Consider the following 21,138-nt stretch of genomic DNA (forward strand, 5'->3'; position numbering starts at 1 on the left):
AAAATCCGTTCTCTTGTTTTATCGTGTCCTCTTATTTTCTATTCTGCGGTTAAATTCCTTTGTCTTTCTTTCTCTTTCTTCCTCGTTTCTTACTTGTTGTTATTATTATTCTTTCGAACGTTTTCTTTTCCGTCGATTGAATGAAAAAAAAAGGAAAGATCCTTGCGGTTGTAAAATAATCGGGAAAAAATTTTCCTCTCCTTCAATGTTTATTGCATCATGATTCTCTTTGCATCCAACGAAGAAATAATCTTCATCTTCTTCTTTACCCATAAGTAAAATATTTAATAAAAAAATTATTTGATTCTTCTTCTATTTAATGATAACAACTTCTGGTTTTCTTTTTCTCTGAAGAAAGGACGTTTAATCGAAACGAGTTTATAATTTCTTTTTTATATTTCCTATTCTATTTCTCCTTTATCCTTTCTTATTTATTTTTCTCTAACTCGAAAAATATACATATAATTTGCAATCGATATAAAAACAGTGATGATTCGAAATTAATTCATCGTTCGAAACGATAATAAAAATCGCGAATATATTACAGTTTCAATAATCGCTCAAAATAACTTTGATCGAAATTTTTGTAACTTCAACTTAACTGGTCGATGCTTCTAAACTCTATTATTTAAGGAAAAGGATGTTGAAAAAGTGTCACGGAGCCACGGTCCCAGGTTGTTGGTTGCTAATTGTCTAGGGCAGAATAATTGTCTTGGTTCTGGAAAATCACAAGCTTTGTTTTCCTCTGCCTCTGTTAGAGAAACGACCCATAACGAGTGGGAGGAAAGTGCAGAAACCCGCGACGTGAAACAAATGATGAAGATACGGGAAGAATGAATGGTATTACGAACGAAATGGAGTCACGATTGTTTCCAGAGTGCTCTTTTCTTCGATATGTCGAATCGTTTCTTCAAGACGTGTGCATTCCCGTTTATTGGCGAATAAAATTCCACTCCTTTCCCGCGAAATTTTTGATTAATAATTATCAAAAAAGAAAATGTTTTTATTTATTTGTTGAAAATAATGTTGTTACACAATATTTTATTTACTCGCTCAGCTTTATCACACAGCTGTGTGAAGAATATATATATATATATATATTTTCACGGGAATAAATTGTTGTTAAAATTATATTCGTGGTAGAATGTATTTTATTAATAATGTATTTTATTTAGAAAGAATTTAATCTCTCTGATGATGGTTCGTTCGCGCGTACAAAATTCAAGACGAATTCAATTTTATTTCATTGTCTTTTAGTTTTATCGTTTCTTTATCTCGTGATAAATGTAATTTAACGTCCGCCGGATTGCTAAATTATTTTTGAAACGTCTTGTACGTTTCACTTTTAGAGTTACATTATATACACGGACTTTCGAACTGGAGGCCGGGAATATCTTTCTTCTTGCATCTATGTAACGCAATCACGTGTAACGGTATCTGCTCTGATAAAACCAAGATTTTCGCAACCGACCAACAGCAAAATACCAACAGAAGTTCTGTCGTGATATAATGCTATTGAATTTCATGCAAAATTATTCATCGTAGAGGAATAAATTTTTGAGTATATTTGTTTTGTGTTATTTGTTATTTTAAATGAATATCGTCGTAGAGAAAGGAAAGGAAAGAAAAGAAATTGGAAGATTTATGTTAATTTACAAGTCCTCGTCCTCTCTCCATCGATGAAAAAAATATTGTAGAAAGTTAAAAAAGAATCTTGCACTTGAACTTTCTTATTGCTCTTTCTTATGCATTAATATTCATGATGAAAAGCGGGAATTATCGTTAATATCAATCGAAATTTTATGTTCCACTTTGAATTGAAAACATACCTACCATTACTTTCTGATCCCTGAACAAAGAAAATCTAAAATCGTAAGTAACCATAAATCTTTCCAAAAAAAAAAAAAAAAAAAAGTATTAAACTTTTTAAGAGTCCATTTCCAAAACCTTTAAAGAACAAAGCAGATAACTAACGTTCTAAAACTTCCTTTTTACTACCTTTAATGCCTATAATAAAACTGGACAAACATCACCAAACCCCAAAATCAATCCGACTCCCAACAAACTCTAAAACCTCTTCAAAAATATAACAATCTGACCTCTTTCTAAACTGTTTCTTCTAAAATTCATTGGAAACTTTGAAACTACAGAAATTTCCCTCGACTATTTCCCTTGGACTATCAAACGTGACAACAGAACACGAGTAAAACGAATCCTCGTTTACCTCAGGTTCAGAAAAAAAAAAGAAAAAGAGAAAAAGAGAAAAGAGAGAAGGAAAAAGAGGAGAACCTTGCGCGTTGACCTTGACTCGGACGCAGTTCCGCATTGCCAAGGCTCGAAGGGCTCCCCCCACCTGGGAGAAGGGCCTCCGCTAGAAGTTGCGCTCGTTGACTTCGACCTTCAACTTGACCGGTTCGACTCGTGCCCTTCTCCTTGGTCGTCGAGGCAAGCGTGACCGCTCCGAGCGCGTATACGATTTTAGACGCCGCCGGGGTCCTTGACACCTTCGACAGCCATTGACAGTCTCGAACGGTCGCGCTCCTCCGATTTCCGTTTCTGCCCCAGCGGAACTTGCGACTCCAAGAGAGATGAGCTTCCCGAATGGGAGAGAGCCGATCCACTGCTTGGTTTCTTATAATTTTTAGATACAGGGACGTGGGGGGGAAAAGGAATGTAAAGAACAATGGACTTATCTGTGCAAGAGAAACGAGAATCTTTCCATCGATACTATTTGGTTTCTTTTAATTTTATGTATACAGATTTTGGAAAGTGGTTTCTTGGGGGAAAAGAAAAATTGGTGGAAGAGAATAGTCTTTTATCTGTGCAAGAAAAATGAGAATCTTTTTATCAATGAGATATTATTTGGTCTCTTTATTAGTAATTTTATATATAGAGATTTTGGAAAGTAGTTTCTTGGGGAAAAAGAAAAATTGATGGAAGAGAATGGTCTGTGCAAAAGAAATAAGAATTTTTCCATTGATGAGATTATTATTTTTTTTATTTCTCTTGTAATTTTATATATACAGATTTTGGAAAATGGTTTCTTGGGGGAAAAGAAAAATTGGTGGAAGAGAATCTTGTCTGTGCAAGAGAAATAAGAATCTTTCCATTGATGAGATTATTTGGTCTTTTGTAATTTTATGTATACAGATTTTGGAAAGTGGTTTCTTGGGGGAAAAGAAAAATTGGTGGAAGAGAATCTTGTCTGTGCAAGAGAAATAAGAATCTTTTTATCAATGAAGTATTATTTGGTCTCTTACAATTTTATGTATAGAGATTTTGGAAAGTGGTTTCTTGGGGGAAAAGAAAAATTGGTGGAAGAAAATTTTTTTATCGATGAGAGAGAGTGTTAGGTAATATTTGGTCTAATTTTATAGAGATTTGGACACATGGTTTTTTGGGGAAAGGAGATTTAGTGGGAAAATGAAATTGGTCGATGGAAGAGAATGGTCTGTTGGACGTGAAGCGATCTTCAAAATAGTAGGTGGCAGAGCTTCGTGACTTCTTTTGGTTTTTGGGGAAAGAAGGGTTTTATCAAAGAGAAAACAATATTGATGAAAGATCGTAAATTAACTTTTGAAAAAGATATATCGTGCGAATTCGTTGGTAATGAAATTTTGAAGCGGAAAATTAAACCCGAGATAATTAGGATAAATGGATTGTTATTAGTGGGTCGAAACAAAGAAAGCGAGCAAAAGATCGGTGAAAGTTTAAAATCGGTCTTTGGCAACAATAATATACATTTCTTACAATCTTTAAAAATTCTGAAAATATTCTATAAATATCGATTGGACAGAATTTACAGCAACGATTGTTTTTTCTTTTTTCTTTTTGCCAGGCCCTGGGCCAGGACGTTCTAATGGGGACCAAAGAAGAAGAATGGGGCAACCATGGGTTGACCGTGCGGGACAAATCCTCGCAGGGAGTGGTGTTGAGGGATCGTTTGATGACGGATGCCGCCCTTGGAGGTCCACGACCGATTAAGTCCGAGCACAATTACAGCCTGTTGACGTCGAGCCCCCCTCCAAGCCCCGCGACACCCGGTGCCAACCCCCACACGCCTAATTCCGGATCGTCCGCCGACAGGGTTGGCGCTTCCCTCTCCGCAAACAGTTCCAACTCCATCGATTCTACCAACATGGATCACCATAAATCGTTGGATATTCGAAGCAGAATCGATGGTAAGATTTTTTATATATAGAATTTGGTAAATTAATGTATAACATGTAAATATAATTAAATTAACGCCTTGGAGAATTTTTAATTTAATAAGATTTTATTATTAATTGTAGCAGATTTAATAGATAATTTTATCTCTATCGATTAATTTGGAAATATCAATACTATCGAAATGATTATGATTATCGAACAAATTGCGATATCAACGACAAATCATTACCAATTTTTCATGTCATTTTCTCTTACAGCGTAGAAATTTCTAATATTACAAATTTATTAATAATCGTAGTCGGTGCAACGTCAAGCCGCAAGGATCTATTGCTCACCTTTCCCACACTCAACTTTCAAGAATCTCTTCCCTGACATCGTTACAGTGCATCACGTCCAATGGAATGATGCTAATGCACAATAACGTGCACGTATATCATACCGTCCTCTCCTCATAACAGAATCTCTAACAGGGGAAAGTATAAAGTTACAGAAGTAACAGGAGCCTGATAATATTGCTAATTTGATGGAAATCCATTGCAATTGAAAGCCTATCTTCTATAAGAAATGATTCTTGCCAATTTTTATCTCCTTTTAGAAGAATAAAAATATATATATATATATATTTGAATATTATAGTATTAATTTATATAAAATAAAAAATATTCATTTAAACTCTCCAATTGATATGCTCTCAGGATCATAATATAGATTCATTCACACACATGTTGTTCTTCCATTAACTTTTTATACCATTCAATACCAATTTTTATCTCCTTTTAAAAGAATAAAAAAAAATATATATATATTTGAATATTAGAGTATTAATTTATATAACAAAAATATTCGTTTAAACTCTCCAATTGATATGCTTTCAGGATCATAGTATAGATTCATTCACACATGTTGTTCTTCCATTAACTTTTTATACCATAAAAATTCAATATAAATTCAATAAAATTCAATATTCAATAAATTCAATTCAATACCAATTTTTATCTCCTTTTAGAAGAATAAAAAAATATATATATATTTGAATATTAGAGTATTATAATTTATATAACAAAAATATTCATTTAAACTCTCCAATTGATATGCTCTCAGGATCATAGTATAGATTCATTCACACACACATGTTGTTCTTCCATTAACTTTTTATACCATTCTTATCTCGTAATGGTATATCAGTAGCATATGATGGCCTTCCTTGGCCAATTAATTTACTCGTGATCTCATTGCGTGCACGCATTCCCTCGATTCAAAATAGTACAATCTCTCGTTCCCTCAACTATTGTGTCGTGTTAAATAAATGATGTAATCAAAGAATCTGTTTTCTTTACGTCGCTTAATTAAAACGGAGGATTAAATTTCGATTTTCCAGACATGGAGGAGGAATGTTTTCCGGCGATCTCGATGAACACCGCGTCAGGACGCGACGACCTGTCCTCGTCGTCGTCCACGTCCTCTACCTCAACGATTATCCTAAAGAGAAGGAACAACCTAGTACCTGAAGACGTGGAGTGCAGCGAGATCAAAGGAGAGCCGATCAGCGCGCCTAGCAGCCCATCGGAATCGTGTCAAACGACGATAGTCGACGAAAAAAACACGATAACCATGGTGTTCCCTCAGAGTCTTCATTTCTCCAAGAATCACATGTCGCAGACCAGCGACAGCGAGGAAGATGACGAGGAATATTATCAGGTCTGCTTTTTCATTATTCTCTCTCTCTCTCTCTCTCTCTCTTTTTTTTTCAATTTTATTCGCCCAAATTTCTTTGCGCGATAAAATTTAATGATCGATCAGAGAGATGTTTTTGCCCAAGTTTTCGAAAACATTGATAATAATAATTGTTTATATAGTTCAACTATTTCCAAACGCAAAATATTTCACCGGTTATTCATCGGTGTGAACGGACACCTGTCCCAACAGATGACGCCAAACACCGAATCGTAGTTAATTATCATTTAGAGCGAAACAATATCAATAGGAATGTAATAATGACACGTGTTAGAAACCGAGCGTCTAATTAAAAATAGATCCCAATTTAAAATTTCACACTTGTACACAAGCAGGTATCGAAAACGTCTCGCAATTTCCTTTTTTCTTTTTCTCATCTACTCAATTCTGATCATCTCATACACCTTCAATAACAATAATAAAAAAATCAAATTAAAATATTAAATTATCTCTTTCTAAATTAAAAAAAGAGATGGAACTATCTGTGTCACAGGGTATGGAGGTGGAGGAGTATAACGGGGAGGCGAGCGACGTGAAGCAGGCGGATCTCCGCGCGTCCAGGCAGGGTCTGCCGCCGACGCCTCCGAGCAGCGCGAGTTCCGACAGCGAGGGCACCGCTTCCGCTTCCTGCTCGCCGGAACGCCGAGATTCCCAGAGCTCAGCGCACGCACAGAATCTCAGGGGCATGCTCACGCCCAGGCTTTACATCACAAACACCACGCACACCACCAGACAGCCCATCCACACACCCTTGATTTCCTGCCAACCGGTTAGCCCGAAAATCTTTCTTTCTTTCTTTTTTTTTTCTAATCCGGATAACACGATCCTTTTGGATTGTTATAATTGGTCGAAATTAATTTCGCGAATGAATATTATTGGTAAAATTTTGTTTGTTGTACTTGAGAAAATGTTTTGTATTTTTTAAAATATATTTTAAAGTTCTCGAGTTTGTTTTTACATGATAAGAATTAAAGTGAAAAATTAATCTTTTCAATTTGTAAGTGAGTTGTTGTTTAATGGATAAACAGGGGATTTAAATAGGGAAGAAGATGGATACGTATTTGTGACATTGGTATGAAATTGATTGGTTTGCAGAAAGGATCGACGGGAGTGTTAACGTTGACGGAGGAGGAAAAGCGGACGTTGATCGCGGAAGGTTACCCCGTCCCGACAAAATTGCCACTAACGAAGCAGGAAGAAAAATCATTGAAGAAGGTTCGCAGGAAAATTAAGAATAAGGTGAGTTTTAAAAAAAATTTGTTAACAATCGGACGATAAATTTTGTAAAAATGAAAAAAAAAGGAAAAAAAGAAGAAACGAGAAATTAAGAAATTTCAAAATTGTACGTTTATAAATGCTTCAAGGTCGACGACAATGATTACGTAAAGGCGAACGTACTATTCATTTTTTTTGACTATTCTGTTTTCCCTATTTATGAGTCATCGTCTAAAAGAAGATACTTAACACTTTGAGTGCTCGTTAAAATTACCAAATGTGGGCAAAAAAACGTCCTTCTCTTTTATCATTCACGATAGATATATATATATAGTATTGGTATTACACATGTATATTTACGTAAATATTTTCTTACATAATTTTTATTAATCGTTATTTATAAATATCTTGGAGCAATTTTTTCAATCATATTTTCGTTCTATTTACACAATTGATATTTCTATATTTCTATTATATCAAAGAACAAATTTGAAGAAAACGAAGAATAGAGAAAAATATTAAAATATATATTTCTTTTTTTCATCGAAACGAAAACTATAATTAATATTCATAATATTTATTTATTATTAAAAATAAATAAATTCTGAAACATTCTTTTTTTTTCTTAAGCAAAAGCTATGATAATATATCCAAAAATACTCGAGTACTAGAAATTACTTAAGTTAACAATCTCTTTACACGTATTTAAAAAATTTAACGAATGATCGATAACGCAATCAACACCGAGCGAGGACTGCGAAACTCGACGCATGATCGGCTGCCTCGTGTTACAGATATCGGCTCAGGAGTCTCGACGGAAGAAAAAGGAGTACATGGATGGATTAGAAAGACGTGTCACCATGCTCACAAACGAGAACTCCTCGTACAGGGACAGGTTAACAGCCCTGGAGGACAAGAATCGCGAATTACTGAAAGAACTTCAACGTCTTCAAGCCCTGCTTCAGCTGCAAAACTCGTAGACGGGGATAAATAAACAAATAATTAAACTCTCCAAGCCGAAGACTTGAGTCAAGAAGACACGTATTAAATATTATCGCTCGTAGTGATCCAAAGGATTCTATAAAGACTGGAGGCCGGAACCAGGGTCTCAGAACGTGTTCCTCATCGTTGAATTACGAGTGTTCTTTATCCTTATGTAGTTTTACTTTGACCCTTGGACAATTTTCAAATTATCATTCACTCGACTTCTTGAATCAATAAAATATATATATATGTATATTTATATATAATTCGACGATTTCACAGACATAACATTTTTTTTTTCATTTCTGATCGAGTTATACGGGGTCTATATATATATATATATATAAATATATATGTGTATGTATGGGATCGAAAGATGTCGTGGACAGATTTATATATTTTCCAAGGGAACAGTGCAATTCCTTTACATTCCTGTAAAGTCTTCCTCGTGTGTAAGCGGATCGAGATAGATAATCGAGAATCCGATATAATAAAATATATTCGCCTTGGACCTCCTTGTCTTCCTGTTTCCGTGGACAGGAATCCGGCGACGAGTGCAATTCAACCGTGGAGTGCCTTGATTCGCTAATCTCGATGATTCTTCCATCGCGAATGAATTCGTTTCATTTTTCTTTTTTTTTTTTTTAATCTTTATCATCGAAATTAGTATCGTATTATTGTTAATTTTTTTCGATTCTTATGTTACGATTATAATCAATTTTAATGAGAAACCGAATGTGAAAAGTTTGAAGAAAAATTCATTCAGTTTTCAAAGAATGCGAAGAACTTTTGAGATTATCGGTTGAAATCGGATGAAATCGGACCAAGAGAACAACTCATTCGTTTGTTGCCCGAATTTTTCCGAGCTTTATCGAAATTCAGTTTTTCGCAAGACGGTTTGCACATTTTTAATCTGTTTGTTTGATTTAGCGTGGAATTATAAAAGTTGAACCGAAAAATTATGAACTTTTTATACGTAACTTCTTCTCATTGGTTTTTTCTTTCTCTCTTCTAATTATTCAGATTACCAAAAAATTTTTTGACTTACCATAAAGAGAGACCAAAATAAATAAGGAATTTTTGATATCTGTTTAATTAAAAAAAATAGATAATTTAATAGATATTCCAATTCGTTTAACGAAAAGTATATAATTTTAAGAATCGCTATTTACATATTTAAATTTGATAAAATTAAACTATATTCAAGAAGATAATTTTCTTTCCTTTTTTTTTTTTTTTTTTGTTTTATCGCGCAAAGGGATAAAAAAAACTTCAAAATCGAAAACGAAATTAAAATAGACATCGATGGGACGTTTCATAATTAAAACGAAATAACGAGGATTAAATTTGAAGCGAGATAGCGATAGACGAACTAATTCGCGTCGACTATCGAAATATTTAATGATGCATTTTCAATCGATCGCAATCGATATTCGATTGACAATTTATATTCGATATATTAGATTTTCGTCCGAATAATATAAAAATTAGAAACGGGAAGTGTGAAGACGAACGTATGGTAGTTAAAGAAATAAATATATAATGATAAGACGACGTACAATTGAAACGATGAATTCGTTCATCGTGTTAAGTATAGGAATTATAGATAATGAATAATTTTAGAGCGAACAGAGGTGCGTAATTAATTAATTAAGATTAAAAAGAAAAAAATATTTTATATAAAAAGAATTCGATGATCGTCTGCGCCTATTTTCTCGAGAGAAAATTATATATAGATTGAGATATAAATCATATATATATATATATAAATATATTTAAGAAACTAATTTATAAGTTAGCATATTTTAAACGCGAGATATAGATTTGTACATTGTATTTGTTAAAGAAATTTTATTTACTACTGGCCATCTATAATGTTGCGGATGGCTCGTTTCATCGTGGTTTTAAGAAAAACACTTGTGCAATCACTTCGATTTTTTTTCTTCAAAGAATGCGCCACATTATGTATAGGAGTAATATTTTATAGTTTTTATTTTAATATGATACTAGGTGCAATGTGATTCGTGGAATGATAAAGGGAAATTCCTTATGAATTGTAAATTTCGAATTATTTTTGAAAAATAATATATTTTTTTAACGAAAATTCCTTCTCTCAGATATTAAAGGAAATATTTTTTTAATCGAACTTTTTTTCTTTAGACAAAGAATGTTTGTTTCGAAAAAAGAAATTCGAAATTCGTTCCAAAAAAAAATATTTACAAAGAGAGAAAAAATTTATTTCCTTTCAAAGAAACATTGTTTGGAAAAATTTTTTGTGCGAAAATAATTTAAAAAAAGAAATATGAAGAAAATTATGTAAATAAAAATTAGTTAACCAACTCTTGAAAAAATATTTAACTTATTTTATTTTATTTTTACGTTATTAGATTAGATCCTGCAATTTTACGACGAATCAGATTGCACTTTATATATTCCATACTCGCATTTTATCGTCGAATTTCGATTTATGATGTTTCTTCGTGTTCCCATAATCTAATAGGTACAAATATCATCGGTAATGTCCACGTTCGCAAGCAAAATTAGGATTAAAAAGAGGCATGAATGACGAATGATTCGCAGAGAAACACTTGTCTCGAACACAAGCGCTGCCATTCGTTACGAATGACGATCTTCGATAGATGAACATTTTAAATATATTATTAATCATAATATAGAAGAAGGAAATTATCCGAACGATACCATTTCATTAATTTTTCTAATAGAAATTTTATTATTAACACATCGAATGCCATGCGAGTTAAATCGTTATCAGACGTTAATAAGACAAAATTATATACTTCCTATGTTATTATTAATTAACGAAAAATAGAAAATTATACTATATATATATATTGTTGTTGATCAGAAATAAGAGAAAACTAATTTTAGAATGTGTTTTCTAAAAGGAGAATGATTATATTCGAAACGAACGATTGGCTTGAAAAATTCTAAGAAATGATGAAATAGTTTCTGCCTGCTTTAGATGGCTATTTCAAGCTCCGAAGCTTGGACGAAGCTTCGGCGTCTGAAATTTCTATTTTTATGCCAGATTCAGTGGATCGTTTGAACAATAACAAATATGCTTTGAGCAGTACAGTTACGTTTACTGAAAGATACTTTTTCGTAGAATAAATCGACGATGTGTCTTTGGTAAAATTATTTTTTTCTAACTTTTCATGTTCTCCAAATTGGGAAAAAATATTTTTCATTGGAGGCGATGAAAAAAAAATTGTCTACCATCAATTGTCTTGTATTTAAAAAAAAATAAAAGAAAAGAAAAGAAACCATTTTGGGAGCAAAATTTAACTCTCATGGCAGCAAACGTATTAAATAAAGATTCGAACGATCTTTTATAATTAAATATATTTTATAGAATAATTACAGGGACCAATAGGGATTTGATGGCGCATCTCTCATTCCTTCGTCGAACGTTTTCGATCACGATCGAGGTTTCTCGCGCAATTTTGCGATATCGCGTGAAAAATTACTTATGGCTTTGATCCAAGCCAACTTCAATTAATTTATCTATCTCGGTATAAAGGAAAAACTTTAAATATGATCTCTTTACGAATTCGAATTCACAATATTACAATGGAAAAAATTGTTTTGTCACCTAAACGCATTGAAAATTAAAATTTGAAAATTTCAAGATTCTCTTAGATTCGTATTTCAAACAAAAAAAAAAAAAAAGAATAGGTTTTCATACGAATTTGATACTTTTACGCATAGTAAAAAACATCAATCTTAAAAAAAAAATTTACCAAACCGTCGTGTCGTGTGTGTTTACAATAAACTTATCCAGAAGCATATTCCACGTTATTTTTGCGTCGTGAATGTATCGTATTCACGGTGAAAAAGTGGAAAGTGCGTAAAAAAAAAAAAAAAAAAGAACACTGACTCAGTGTCTATCAATTACTTACACGTCTAAGCATATCCCAGAAACGTGGATATTCTTACCGGCTTAAAGACCGATATGCTTAACAGTGTTTCTTTAAAGGGGATATTATTTCCCGCGTTTTTAAGTTTATAATCGGCTCCCTTCCTTTATTCAATCGTTTATCGATGCCTGTATTTAACATCTATAAGAGAATAATTTAATATTTTAAAAAAGAGAAAAATTTTTCTTCCAATTTTTTCTTGGAATTTAAAATCTCCGAGTTTCTTCCTTTCAAACCATTTCTAAGCATCTTGATACTTTCAAATTCAAAGAAAGGAAAAAAAAAATGTTATTTAAAAGAAAAAGTGCACGCATCCACATTGTACGATACATTCGCGTATAAATATCGCGATAAATTTACGCGAGGAAACCTCGTAGATCGTTAGATAAGAATCATAGCCTGGCACGTAGGTGATCGTAATTTCGTGTGTACAAAAATGCCAATTGAAGTGCAGTTTTTATCGAGAATAAAAAAAAGAAAAAATATATAAGCGAAAGAGTTAATTTAATATATTCTATATGAACGAAGCTTTATATAAATGATCATATGTATACATATATATATATATATATATAAAATATTTCTATATGAACAGATAATATATGTATACACAAAATATACACGCATTTACAAATACCTATATACACCGAGAGGTAGGAGATATAATAATACACGAACACACGCGCGAATTATACATTTACTAGGTCTCATTTATCGCGAGAAAAAAACCCGATGAAATCGTTCGTAAAAATTCATTCGTTGCATCCTCTACGTATGCATTATATTATTTATCCACAGAGTCTATATATATATATACTATATATATATACGTGTTAGCTATGCGACGACTTATCCTATTATCCCGACGAGTGTCTTTACGCGATTACGATGATGTACAGCGGTAGCCACGTGTACGATGTTACACGTGACCTCATTGCGACTAATTTCGAGCGTTGTACTACAAGAAATAAACACATGTGACTTAATATTCTTGCTATGTGCTCTCATCCCGCTAATTCTATTATATTTAGTGATCGGATTCGAATGGATTCTTGTCGATTGAATCTCGATTACGACATAACTTCTATTTACGCGAATTCACGTTACGATAGAATTTAATATGAAACTTTTGTTGTCGATTTATTTTATCTATGTGAATTATAGAATTATTATTTATATGCGAATTTCGTTTATTTTTTTTTTTAGGTCTGATTGAATGGTATCGCACGAAGAAGTCATGGATAAATAAGAAGAAGAAATGAATTATAATGTTGAAGTATTTGTTTTCAACAGTGTGTTCAAGTAATGGAGTAATATTGTACTAAAAGAAAAGAGAAAATTTTCAAGGAGGAAGCAAGATGTGAAGATTTTGAGTAATTTATTTATTTATTTTTTTGAAGCTATATGCAAGTAAACTTAGTTAACTTTAATTTCTATTGCAAAAGTATTGTATCTTTCTTATATATACCATTCTTATTGGTACAATCATGATAACTGGAAGAAGTTATATTCACGCACGAGGAGACAATGTAATCGGTGTATGAAAACAACGGTGAACTAAATGCAAGGATCGATTTCAAAATCAATTGTTCTCCCAAGGCCAATTCCTCACTTTGAATAACTTTATGTCACGCAAGTTAATTTTATCTTTTAGAATTTCATTACATTTCTATTACTATTATTCCTCCTCTGTATGTTTATTCTTAGAGTGGATAAAATAAGTGATAAAGTAAAGTGACGTCATCCTTTACATCTTGTCGAGTATTTCTATTAGGTTTCAGTAAATCATTGCTGAATTAATTTAAATATCAATTTAAATATCAATTAAAATTAAATTATTGAAAAATTGTTTTAAAATTATTTTTTAAAAGAAAAACGAGTATAATATTTTAGTCTGATATATAAAATAGTTCCTGCATCATCATTTATTCAATTTAATCAAGTAGATTTTCAAGTAGATAATTCAATATACATTTTCTCATGTTTCAATTAAGATTGTTTAAGAATCATTGAAATTTAATAATATTGATAATGCTATTTCTATTTTCTTACAAGTTTTCATCTATATTTCATATTTATTTTTAAAACTTCAAAATTCTACGCTTTAGATTCAACAATTTTTAAATTTTAATAGGAAAGAAAAATGTAATTAAAATACAAAGAATTGTACGAGGATATTTTAGTTCATTGATCAAGATCCACTTCCTCGATCTGATCCTCCTCCACTCTATCCTTAAGGGTTGCCAAACTCAAGGGTTTTTCCATGTCCAAAACCTTCTCTTCTTCCTTACGACCTTTTCTCTTCGATCTGTACAAAGGATTCTCGAATCTTCCTCCCGAAGATGAATCTTTCTTATCAGTTTCTTTGTTCTCGAGATTTGGTTCACTGGCGACCTCTGCTATTCGAACGTTACCCTCTGAAATATTTTCAAAACGGGCGAAACCGAATGGTTTGCCAGCCTGATTCTTGTCCACGCGAACTCCATCCCTTATCGAGGAAAATATTTGTGTGCACGCCATCAGAATTCTGAAAATTATTTGATACAAAATTAATTTATCCACTTGTTCTCTTTTTGTTCTTGAATTGTAAAAATTAAAATATTCTACATTCTTTTCTATTTTTTAAATTATTCTGTCAGATTATCTTTCATAAAAGAAGATATAATAAGGGAATATTAATATTTTTAATTCTTCAAACTTTGTAATTTTATTTTAGAATCTTTATAATTATTATGAATTACAGTGACATATTCACTGTAATTCGATTTTACAGTTTAAAATTATATTATATGTGTTCTCTTTACTGTCTGGAGCAAAATGAGAGAAGAAGTTAAAAGATTAACGAATTTTATTTTTTCTTTTAAAATCGAGACTTTTAGGAGGAATAGTTGAAGAACTCGATTATGCAGTTTAAACGGTTCTCCTTTTTTTAAAAATTTACATTTTCCTCTTATGAATATTTTTCATCAAAGTTCTTTAACTCTTAAAAATCATCTGAAAAAAGAAATTGCATTAATATATATTATCGAGCATGAAATTTCATCTCGTAAATCGTTCGATTAAATATACATATACATATATATGTACATTTTCTTTATATCTCCATTATGTATTTCACTATTCCAATGATTTGTTAGATAACAAAGTTTAGAAATCGCAGGTGTTTCAATATGTAATTCGGTTTACCATGCGCAAACATGTGATATCAAACGTGGAATCGAAGCAATCTCTGTTTTCCTGATAGTTTCGTCGCTCGAAATCACTCGAATTAATAAAAATTAATAAAAATTTTCCCGTCTCAGACGAATTGTTATAACCAAAATAACATCAATCTTTTCAAATTTGAGATATAATTATCGAAAGTATTTTTCACAATTTCCTTTAAATTCTTTTCAAAAGATTCATTTGAACAAGAAAAACAAATATTCACGTTTACTCCTTTTTCTTTTTCTTTTTTACAAACGTTGCAAACTTGAAAAAAGAAATGAAAGCAAAATTTATATTCACGAATACAATATTTTGAGATCTCGATAAAACGGAGATCTAAAAGTGTAATAAAAAAATATGTACCAATAAATCCTCGCTGTAATTCACCAGTGAAATATCGTCCAATATCGTGACAATTAAAAATTTATCCAACGACTTCTTCTTCTTCTTTTTCTTTTTTTTTTTTTTAGGCAACGTATTTCGTTTCGACTCCCGTCTAGAAACATCCTCCAAGGGGAAGTTAATTTTGCAGACATCCGGTTCATAGGAGTCGCAAGTGCACCAAGCAGTTTTCCCTCATGTTTCATATTCCGCGTAATTACTTTTTCCATCGCATTTTTCTTCCATTCTTCTTCCCTTTCCTTCCCTATCCTCCTTTCCCACGTTTTCGTTGTTTCCGCCACTCGACACTATTCGCCATCGACACCCACATGTCGGATATATAAGGGTCAAATGGGACGAGCTTGATATGGAAAAGCTTCATAGCAATTTTTTTGCAATGAACTCCTCGTTGAAATACTCATTTCCCGTCCTCCCTTTCCGCGAAAATGTGCATCGTTCAGCTATTTTTGACGAGTTATTAATTTTGCTCTCTCTCTCTCCCCCTTCTCTCCTTCTCTCATTATTTCTTTTGATTTCTTTCTTTGGCTTTTTCCTCTTCTATTCTCTCTCTCTTTTTGTTTTTGTTGTTTAGTATATTAAATCATTTCTCGATGGAAAGTTATTGAAAATTTGGAAAATCAGAAAAGGAATTTAAAAATGTTGATATTCATAAACATTTTAATCATACCGTTTCGTTTTTAAAAAAAAAGGGAGAAAGAAAACTCTTCTTCTGATTCATATTGATCATAAATTTAAAAAGATAAAAAATAAGAATAAAAAGGACATCTTATGCACAGAGAATAATCTTTCCAGTATTTTACGATCCCGTTGTACCCCATAAATTTTTTAAATTACTATCGTCTTAAATCAGCATTATTAAAATTGTTCATCAATTCTCATAAATGACGTATAAAGAAGAACAAACGGTTTTACGAATAAATATAGCGATTTTGTTACACGTATGAAATATATACCACGCATAACACGTTAAGTTCCTTTCCAAAAGTTGCTGAAGATGGAGAAAACTCAGAAAATTCGTAATACGATTATCAATTTACTACTTACTGTCTGTAGGAATAGCCAAAGTATAAGAAGACGATGAATAAAAGGGCAAGGAGGATCAATGGCGTGACGAACAACGAAGCCAACGTGACAGTTGCGCCGTTCTCTCGCAAAGCGGCACCTGTCACTTCCGCGGTGAAAATCTCGATTTTCATATCTGTCAAGGAGGACGAGAACAAATCAGGAAAATATAAAAAGAATAATTCAAGAAATGGACGACATTGTGTAATAATATAAGTCATGAAATTTACTCGAAAGGGTTCTCTTCACATCTTCCAACCCCTCCAGAATATCGATTTCCGAGTAATCGCCCTTTTTCTTTATCAGAACCTCGACACCCCCGTTCCAAGTACGTCTCACGTGCCAAACAAGCTTCTCAGCTCTCCCTTCCAAAGCTTCATCTGCGGCAGCCTGGACCAACGATAAAGACGTCTTCTCCGTTAAAGACAGACGGCCACCGCAATATCTGCAGCAATGCCCTTCCACCTGAATTTCATTCGAAATATCTCTCTTCAGATTCGATATCAACTATGATAATTCTTCCTCTGGTAGAAGATATTTATATATATATATCGATGATGTTAATTAATTTTTCACTCACCCACAATGGATACTCGCAGGGTGAGTATCCACACTTTGGCCTTTGAATGGCGCAAATTTCCTCGAGATAATAACCATTTGGATCGTCCTGGCAGGAACACTTTCCGCAATTGTAGTCCGCATATCTGTGAGATTTTGAATTATTCTTTGAATTAAAGATTGTATTTATATTTATATGAAAATTTATAGAAGGAATTCAAGAAGGATTAATTAATCGATGATTGGAAAGTTAAATTTGAAAAATTTAGATTTATTCCGCGTATCTGTGAGATTTTTAATTATTCTTTGAATTAAAGATTGCATTTGTATTTATGAAAATCTATAGAAGGAATTCAAGAAGGATTAATTAATCAAAGATTGGAAAGTTAAATTTGAAAAATTTAGATTTATTCTGCGTATCTATGAGATTTTGAATTATTCTTTGAATTAAAGATTGCATTTGTATTTATGAAAATCTATAGAAGGAATTCAAGAAGGATTAATAATCGAAGATTGGAAAGTTAAATTTGAAAAATTTAGATTTATTTCGCGTATCTGTGAGATTTTTAATTATTGTTTGAATTAAAGATTGTATTTGTATTTATGAAAATTTAGAAGGAATTCAAGAAGAAGTATTAATTAAGATTGGAAAGTTAAATTTGAAAAATTTAGATTTCTATTGTGTATCTTACCTCACGGTGGATATACCTTTCTCGAACTCCCTTCCAGTTTCCAAATCTGCCCATTGCCAGGCGGTGTATGGATACTTTTCATCGATCGTTCGAACCGATCTCACTTCGATGCTCTTCATCGGCAAAAGAACGCTGAAGACTCGCCCTTTCTCCGGAAGAACTACGGTGTCCTGGCGGCAGGGCACCTGCTCGAGATGAGGAGCCGCCTCCGAGCTCCCGTTCCAATTTTCTGGATCAGCCCAGAACAAGTGGCCGGATCTCGACCACTGACTCTTCATTTCCTTTGACGATTTTCTCGGCTCGATTAACTTTTGCATATCGAATTAATTATTAGAGATTTGTTGCCATTTTATTTTTATTATTCCGTCCTTTCGGAACGATAATTCAATTGATTCAATTTTGTAGATTAATTAAGCTTGAAATGAGAAAAAGATCGGGTCAGAAAATTATCCGATTATTTTTACGTAATTTATATAAGTAAAAAGTAAAAGGATACTTTAAAGATAAAGTAATGAAACGAAAATGCTTTTATTCAAGCATTCAAGATAATTCTTAATTAATAATTTCGTTAAAATTTATGATTATATTTGTTAAATTACAATTTATATTCTCATAAACTAATTTAGTAAATGTCACATTGAATCAATAGATATCATTGCATCTCAATGACCTATTTAAATGATAATTTAATTTAGAGATTTGAAGATTATACTTGATAAATATAAATGTTATTTTCAATATACCATTACTTTAATTTATCATTGCCCTAATTGTATTAATCCAGAATTGCATTGATCCAGAACTATATATCGATCGTTAATAATGTTACGTTTAATTAATGAATGGAAAATTTATCTATACCTTATTTCACTATACCTGTAATCTTCCGTTTCTAGATAGGACCAAGGATCCAGTTCTGGCCAGATCAATTCCAGAGAGTCTCAGATTCTCGGATTTCCCAATTCCCACGGCGTGTCTCATGTCCAAAGGAAACGTCACATAACTATCTAATTCCGGTACACGTCCTCCGATCCAATTTTCAGCCGTCTCCCATTCCAAATTTGGGAGCCAATATTTCTCCACGCAAATCGACGATTTTAACATTAACGCGAGAAATATCCATATTGTCCTGATTTCGCGAAGGATTTTCACTTTCATATCGCACAAATTCGTTTCTCAAACTTCTTTCTTGATCGATTAAGATTGATTGAATTGAATTATTAGACTTGATTAATTGAATTATTCGAATAATTTCAGTTCATTGTTTTTTTAATTATTTGAAGATTTTAGATTTTACGAATCAGAGGAAAATTATTGGTAATTAATAGTGGGGGGAATAATCGATATGATGGAAACGGTGGATATGTGAGGAGGTAAAAATTTTTGACACAGATATCAAACTAAGCTTGAAACGAACTAGGAACGAACGATTGTCGGGCTGAAAGTATCAGAAACTGAAGCGGATAATTGGAATCGAAGGGGCGTGCCAGATTTACGATATACTGCTACAGACTTGTTTTATTATCTCTATTATTTAGCTTTCGACGAATTTACTAAAATAACCACGTGGAAGATCATTTTTTAAAAAACTATATCCACGTACGTATTTTCATACGTATCCAATTTTTTTTTTTATTTGAATTGGAATACTTTTAATCTAAAAAATTAATACAATGTTTAGAAATGATGCAATACTTCATTTGCAATTTTTCTTTTCATGGAAAATTTTAAGGAAATAATTTTTTTTTTTCATCTATACAAGGTTATTCAAGGAATTATAAGCTCCATTTTTTCCATCTCTTTTTCCCTTTCCTTTTTTTTTTGGAGAACATTTATTTATCGTCAAATGTTTGAACAAAAATTTAAACAAAGTTGACTTAAAATTAACATTTTAAAAAATAATATGATAGTTTATGGTGTTTCTTTTATTCGAGTAACAAGCAAGTGTTACGTTTAACATTTACATGGGTTTTGGAAATATATTTTTGAATTATATATTTAGCCATGTTTTAATATATAAGCAATGATAATAATAATTTCGAATTCACACAATTGGACACAAGTACAGAGCTGGGTTAATTAGGTCTGAAATAAAGGAAAAATTTCAATTTTTTCAAAAGAGATGTTAAAAAACATTGTTAACAATTTACAAAATATTATATTTTTTTCAAACGATATATGAATCGATATACGAATAAATAAAAGATATAAATAGCAGGTTTATAAATGCTTTATTGAAAATTTGTGACAAAAACATGTGATTTGTGTATTCGAAATCATGGAAGAAAAATAATGGAATTCACTTTTTTTTTTATATAAATTTGCTGTCAACACCAGAACTACCCAGAATGCGTAATATTTAATTATAATAATAATATATATTAGTACATCTTTCCTAGTACATAGATCTTGCTCTTTGTGCTTATTTCTTTCTGGTCAAAATCTATTTTGTCACTGATACAATCGTGTTTCTATTCTAAAAAGCTAATTAAATATTGATCGTTCAGTAATATCAGAATATTATTAGAATATTTGCCAAAATATATATAGCGTGGCAAAAATGTGGGAAACTTGATTACGGTAGTTCTAATGTTAAAATCTGTGTACTTATTACATATTATTATTATCATTATTATTATTATTACTATTATTATTATCATTATCATTATTATTATTATTATTATTATTATTATTATTATTATCAATTTAATGAACAAATTCATCTATACAATAGGAACTTTAATAAATCATTTTCAAATTAATATTGTAAACAATAATATTGTTTTGTTATTCAGAGGTCACAAAAAAATTCGGTCGTTTCATTTTCAAAATTCTTTTCCACAATATTTCTCGTTAATCGTGAATCCAAGCCAATCATACGATCATCCTCCATCGATGCCTCCGATCGCTGCATTTTATCATAGAAATCAAAATCGATCGAGATAATCCATCCACCCAGCTCTGCTGTTCATTCGTATTATTAATTTTTTACAATATTTTTACACAAGAACCAAAGCAAGAATCGTCGTGGAATAAAGTAGCGAAAAGTCAAATTTTCTTCGATGAAAATTAAAATCTATAGAAGAAAAATAAGGAAGTACAAAGTGTCTGTTGCTTGACCGAGCAAAAATAATGTCCACGATTTATTAACACTTGAAAGGAATGAAAAGTTAGAA

The 21,138-nt window shown here is 31.8% G+C and overlaps 2 protein-coding genes across 2 annotated transcripts in view; one reads left to right on the forward strand and one right to left on the reverse strand.

The window, feature by feature from the left end:
* The window catches only part of LOC100576912 (cyclic AMP response element-binding protein A), a 36,379-nt gene extending 27,317 nt beyond the window's left edge, over window positions 1-9,062 (forward strand). Inside the window, exons 3-7 of the mRNA XM_003250084.4 lie at window positions 3,839-4,181; window positions 5,549-5,868; window positions 6,398-6,673; window positions 7,000-7,143; window positions 7,914-9,062. Of these exons, the coding sequence (XP_003250132.2) occupies window positions 3,839-4,181; window positions 5,549-5,868; window positions 6,398-6,673; window positions 7,000-7,143; window positions 7,914-8,099 (1,269 nt within the window). The 3' untranslated portion in view covers window positions 8,100-9,062. The remainder of the gene's footprint in view (window positions 1-3,838; window positions 4,182-5,548; window positions 5,869-6,397; window positions 6,674-6,999; window positions 7,144-7,913) is intronic.
* Window positions 9,063-14,144: 5,082 nt separating this feature from the next.
* LOC100577135 (protein amnionless) lies at window positions 14,145-19,442 on the reverse strand. Its single transcript, XM_003250087.4, has 6 exons — window positions 18,839-19,442; window positions 17,963-18,270; window positions 17,293-17,416; window positions 16,943-17,177; window positions 16,695-16,848; window positions 14,145-14,568 (listed from the first exon to the last, which is right to left on the reverse strand). The coding sequence occupies exons 1-6, from the start codon at window positions 19,118-19,120 to the stop codon at window positions 14,226-14,228; spliced, it is 1,446 nt and encodes a 481-aa protein (XP_003250135.2). The 5' UTR covers window positions 19,121-19,442; the 3' UTR covers window positions 14,145-14,225.
* Between the last annotated feature and the right edge of the window lie 1,696 nt (window positions 19,443-21,138).

This window comes from Apis mellifera, linkage group LG8 (assembly GCF_003254395.2).
Source record: "Apis mellifera strain DH4 linkage group LG8, Amel_HAv3.1, whole genome shotgun sequence".
Classification (NCBI taxonomy): domain Eukaryota; kingdom Metazoa; phylum Arthropoda; class Insecta; order Hymenoptera; family Apidae; genus Apis; species Apis mellifera.

Coding starts and splice junctions, on each gene's coding strand:
- LOC100577135 (XM_003250087.4), bottom strand. CDS start 19,120: ATGAAAGTGAAAATCCTTCGCGAAATCAGGACAATATGGATATTTCTC. Junction 17,417..17,962: donor AAAGGTATATCCACCGTGAG/GTAAGATACACA, acceptor AAAATCTCACAG/ATATGCGGACTACAATTGCG. Junction 16,849..16,942: donor TGTGAAGAGAACCCTTTCGA/GTAAATTTCATG, acceptor CCTCCTTGACAG/ATATGAAAATCGAGATTTTC.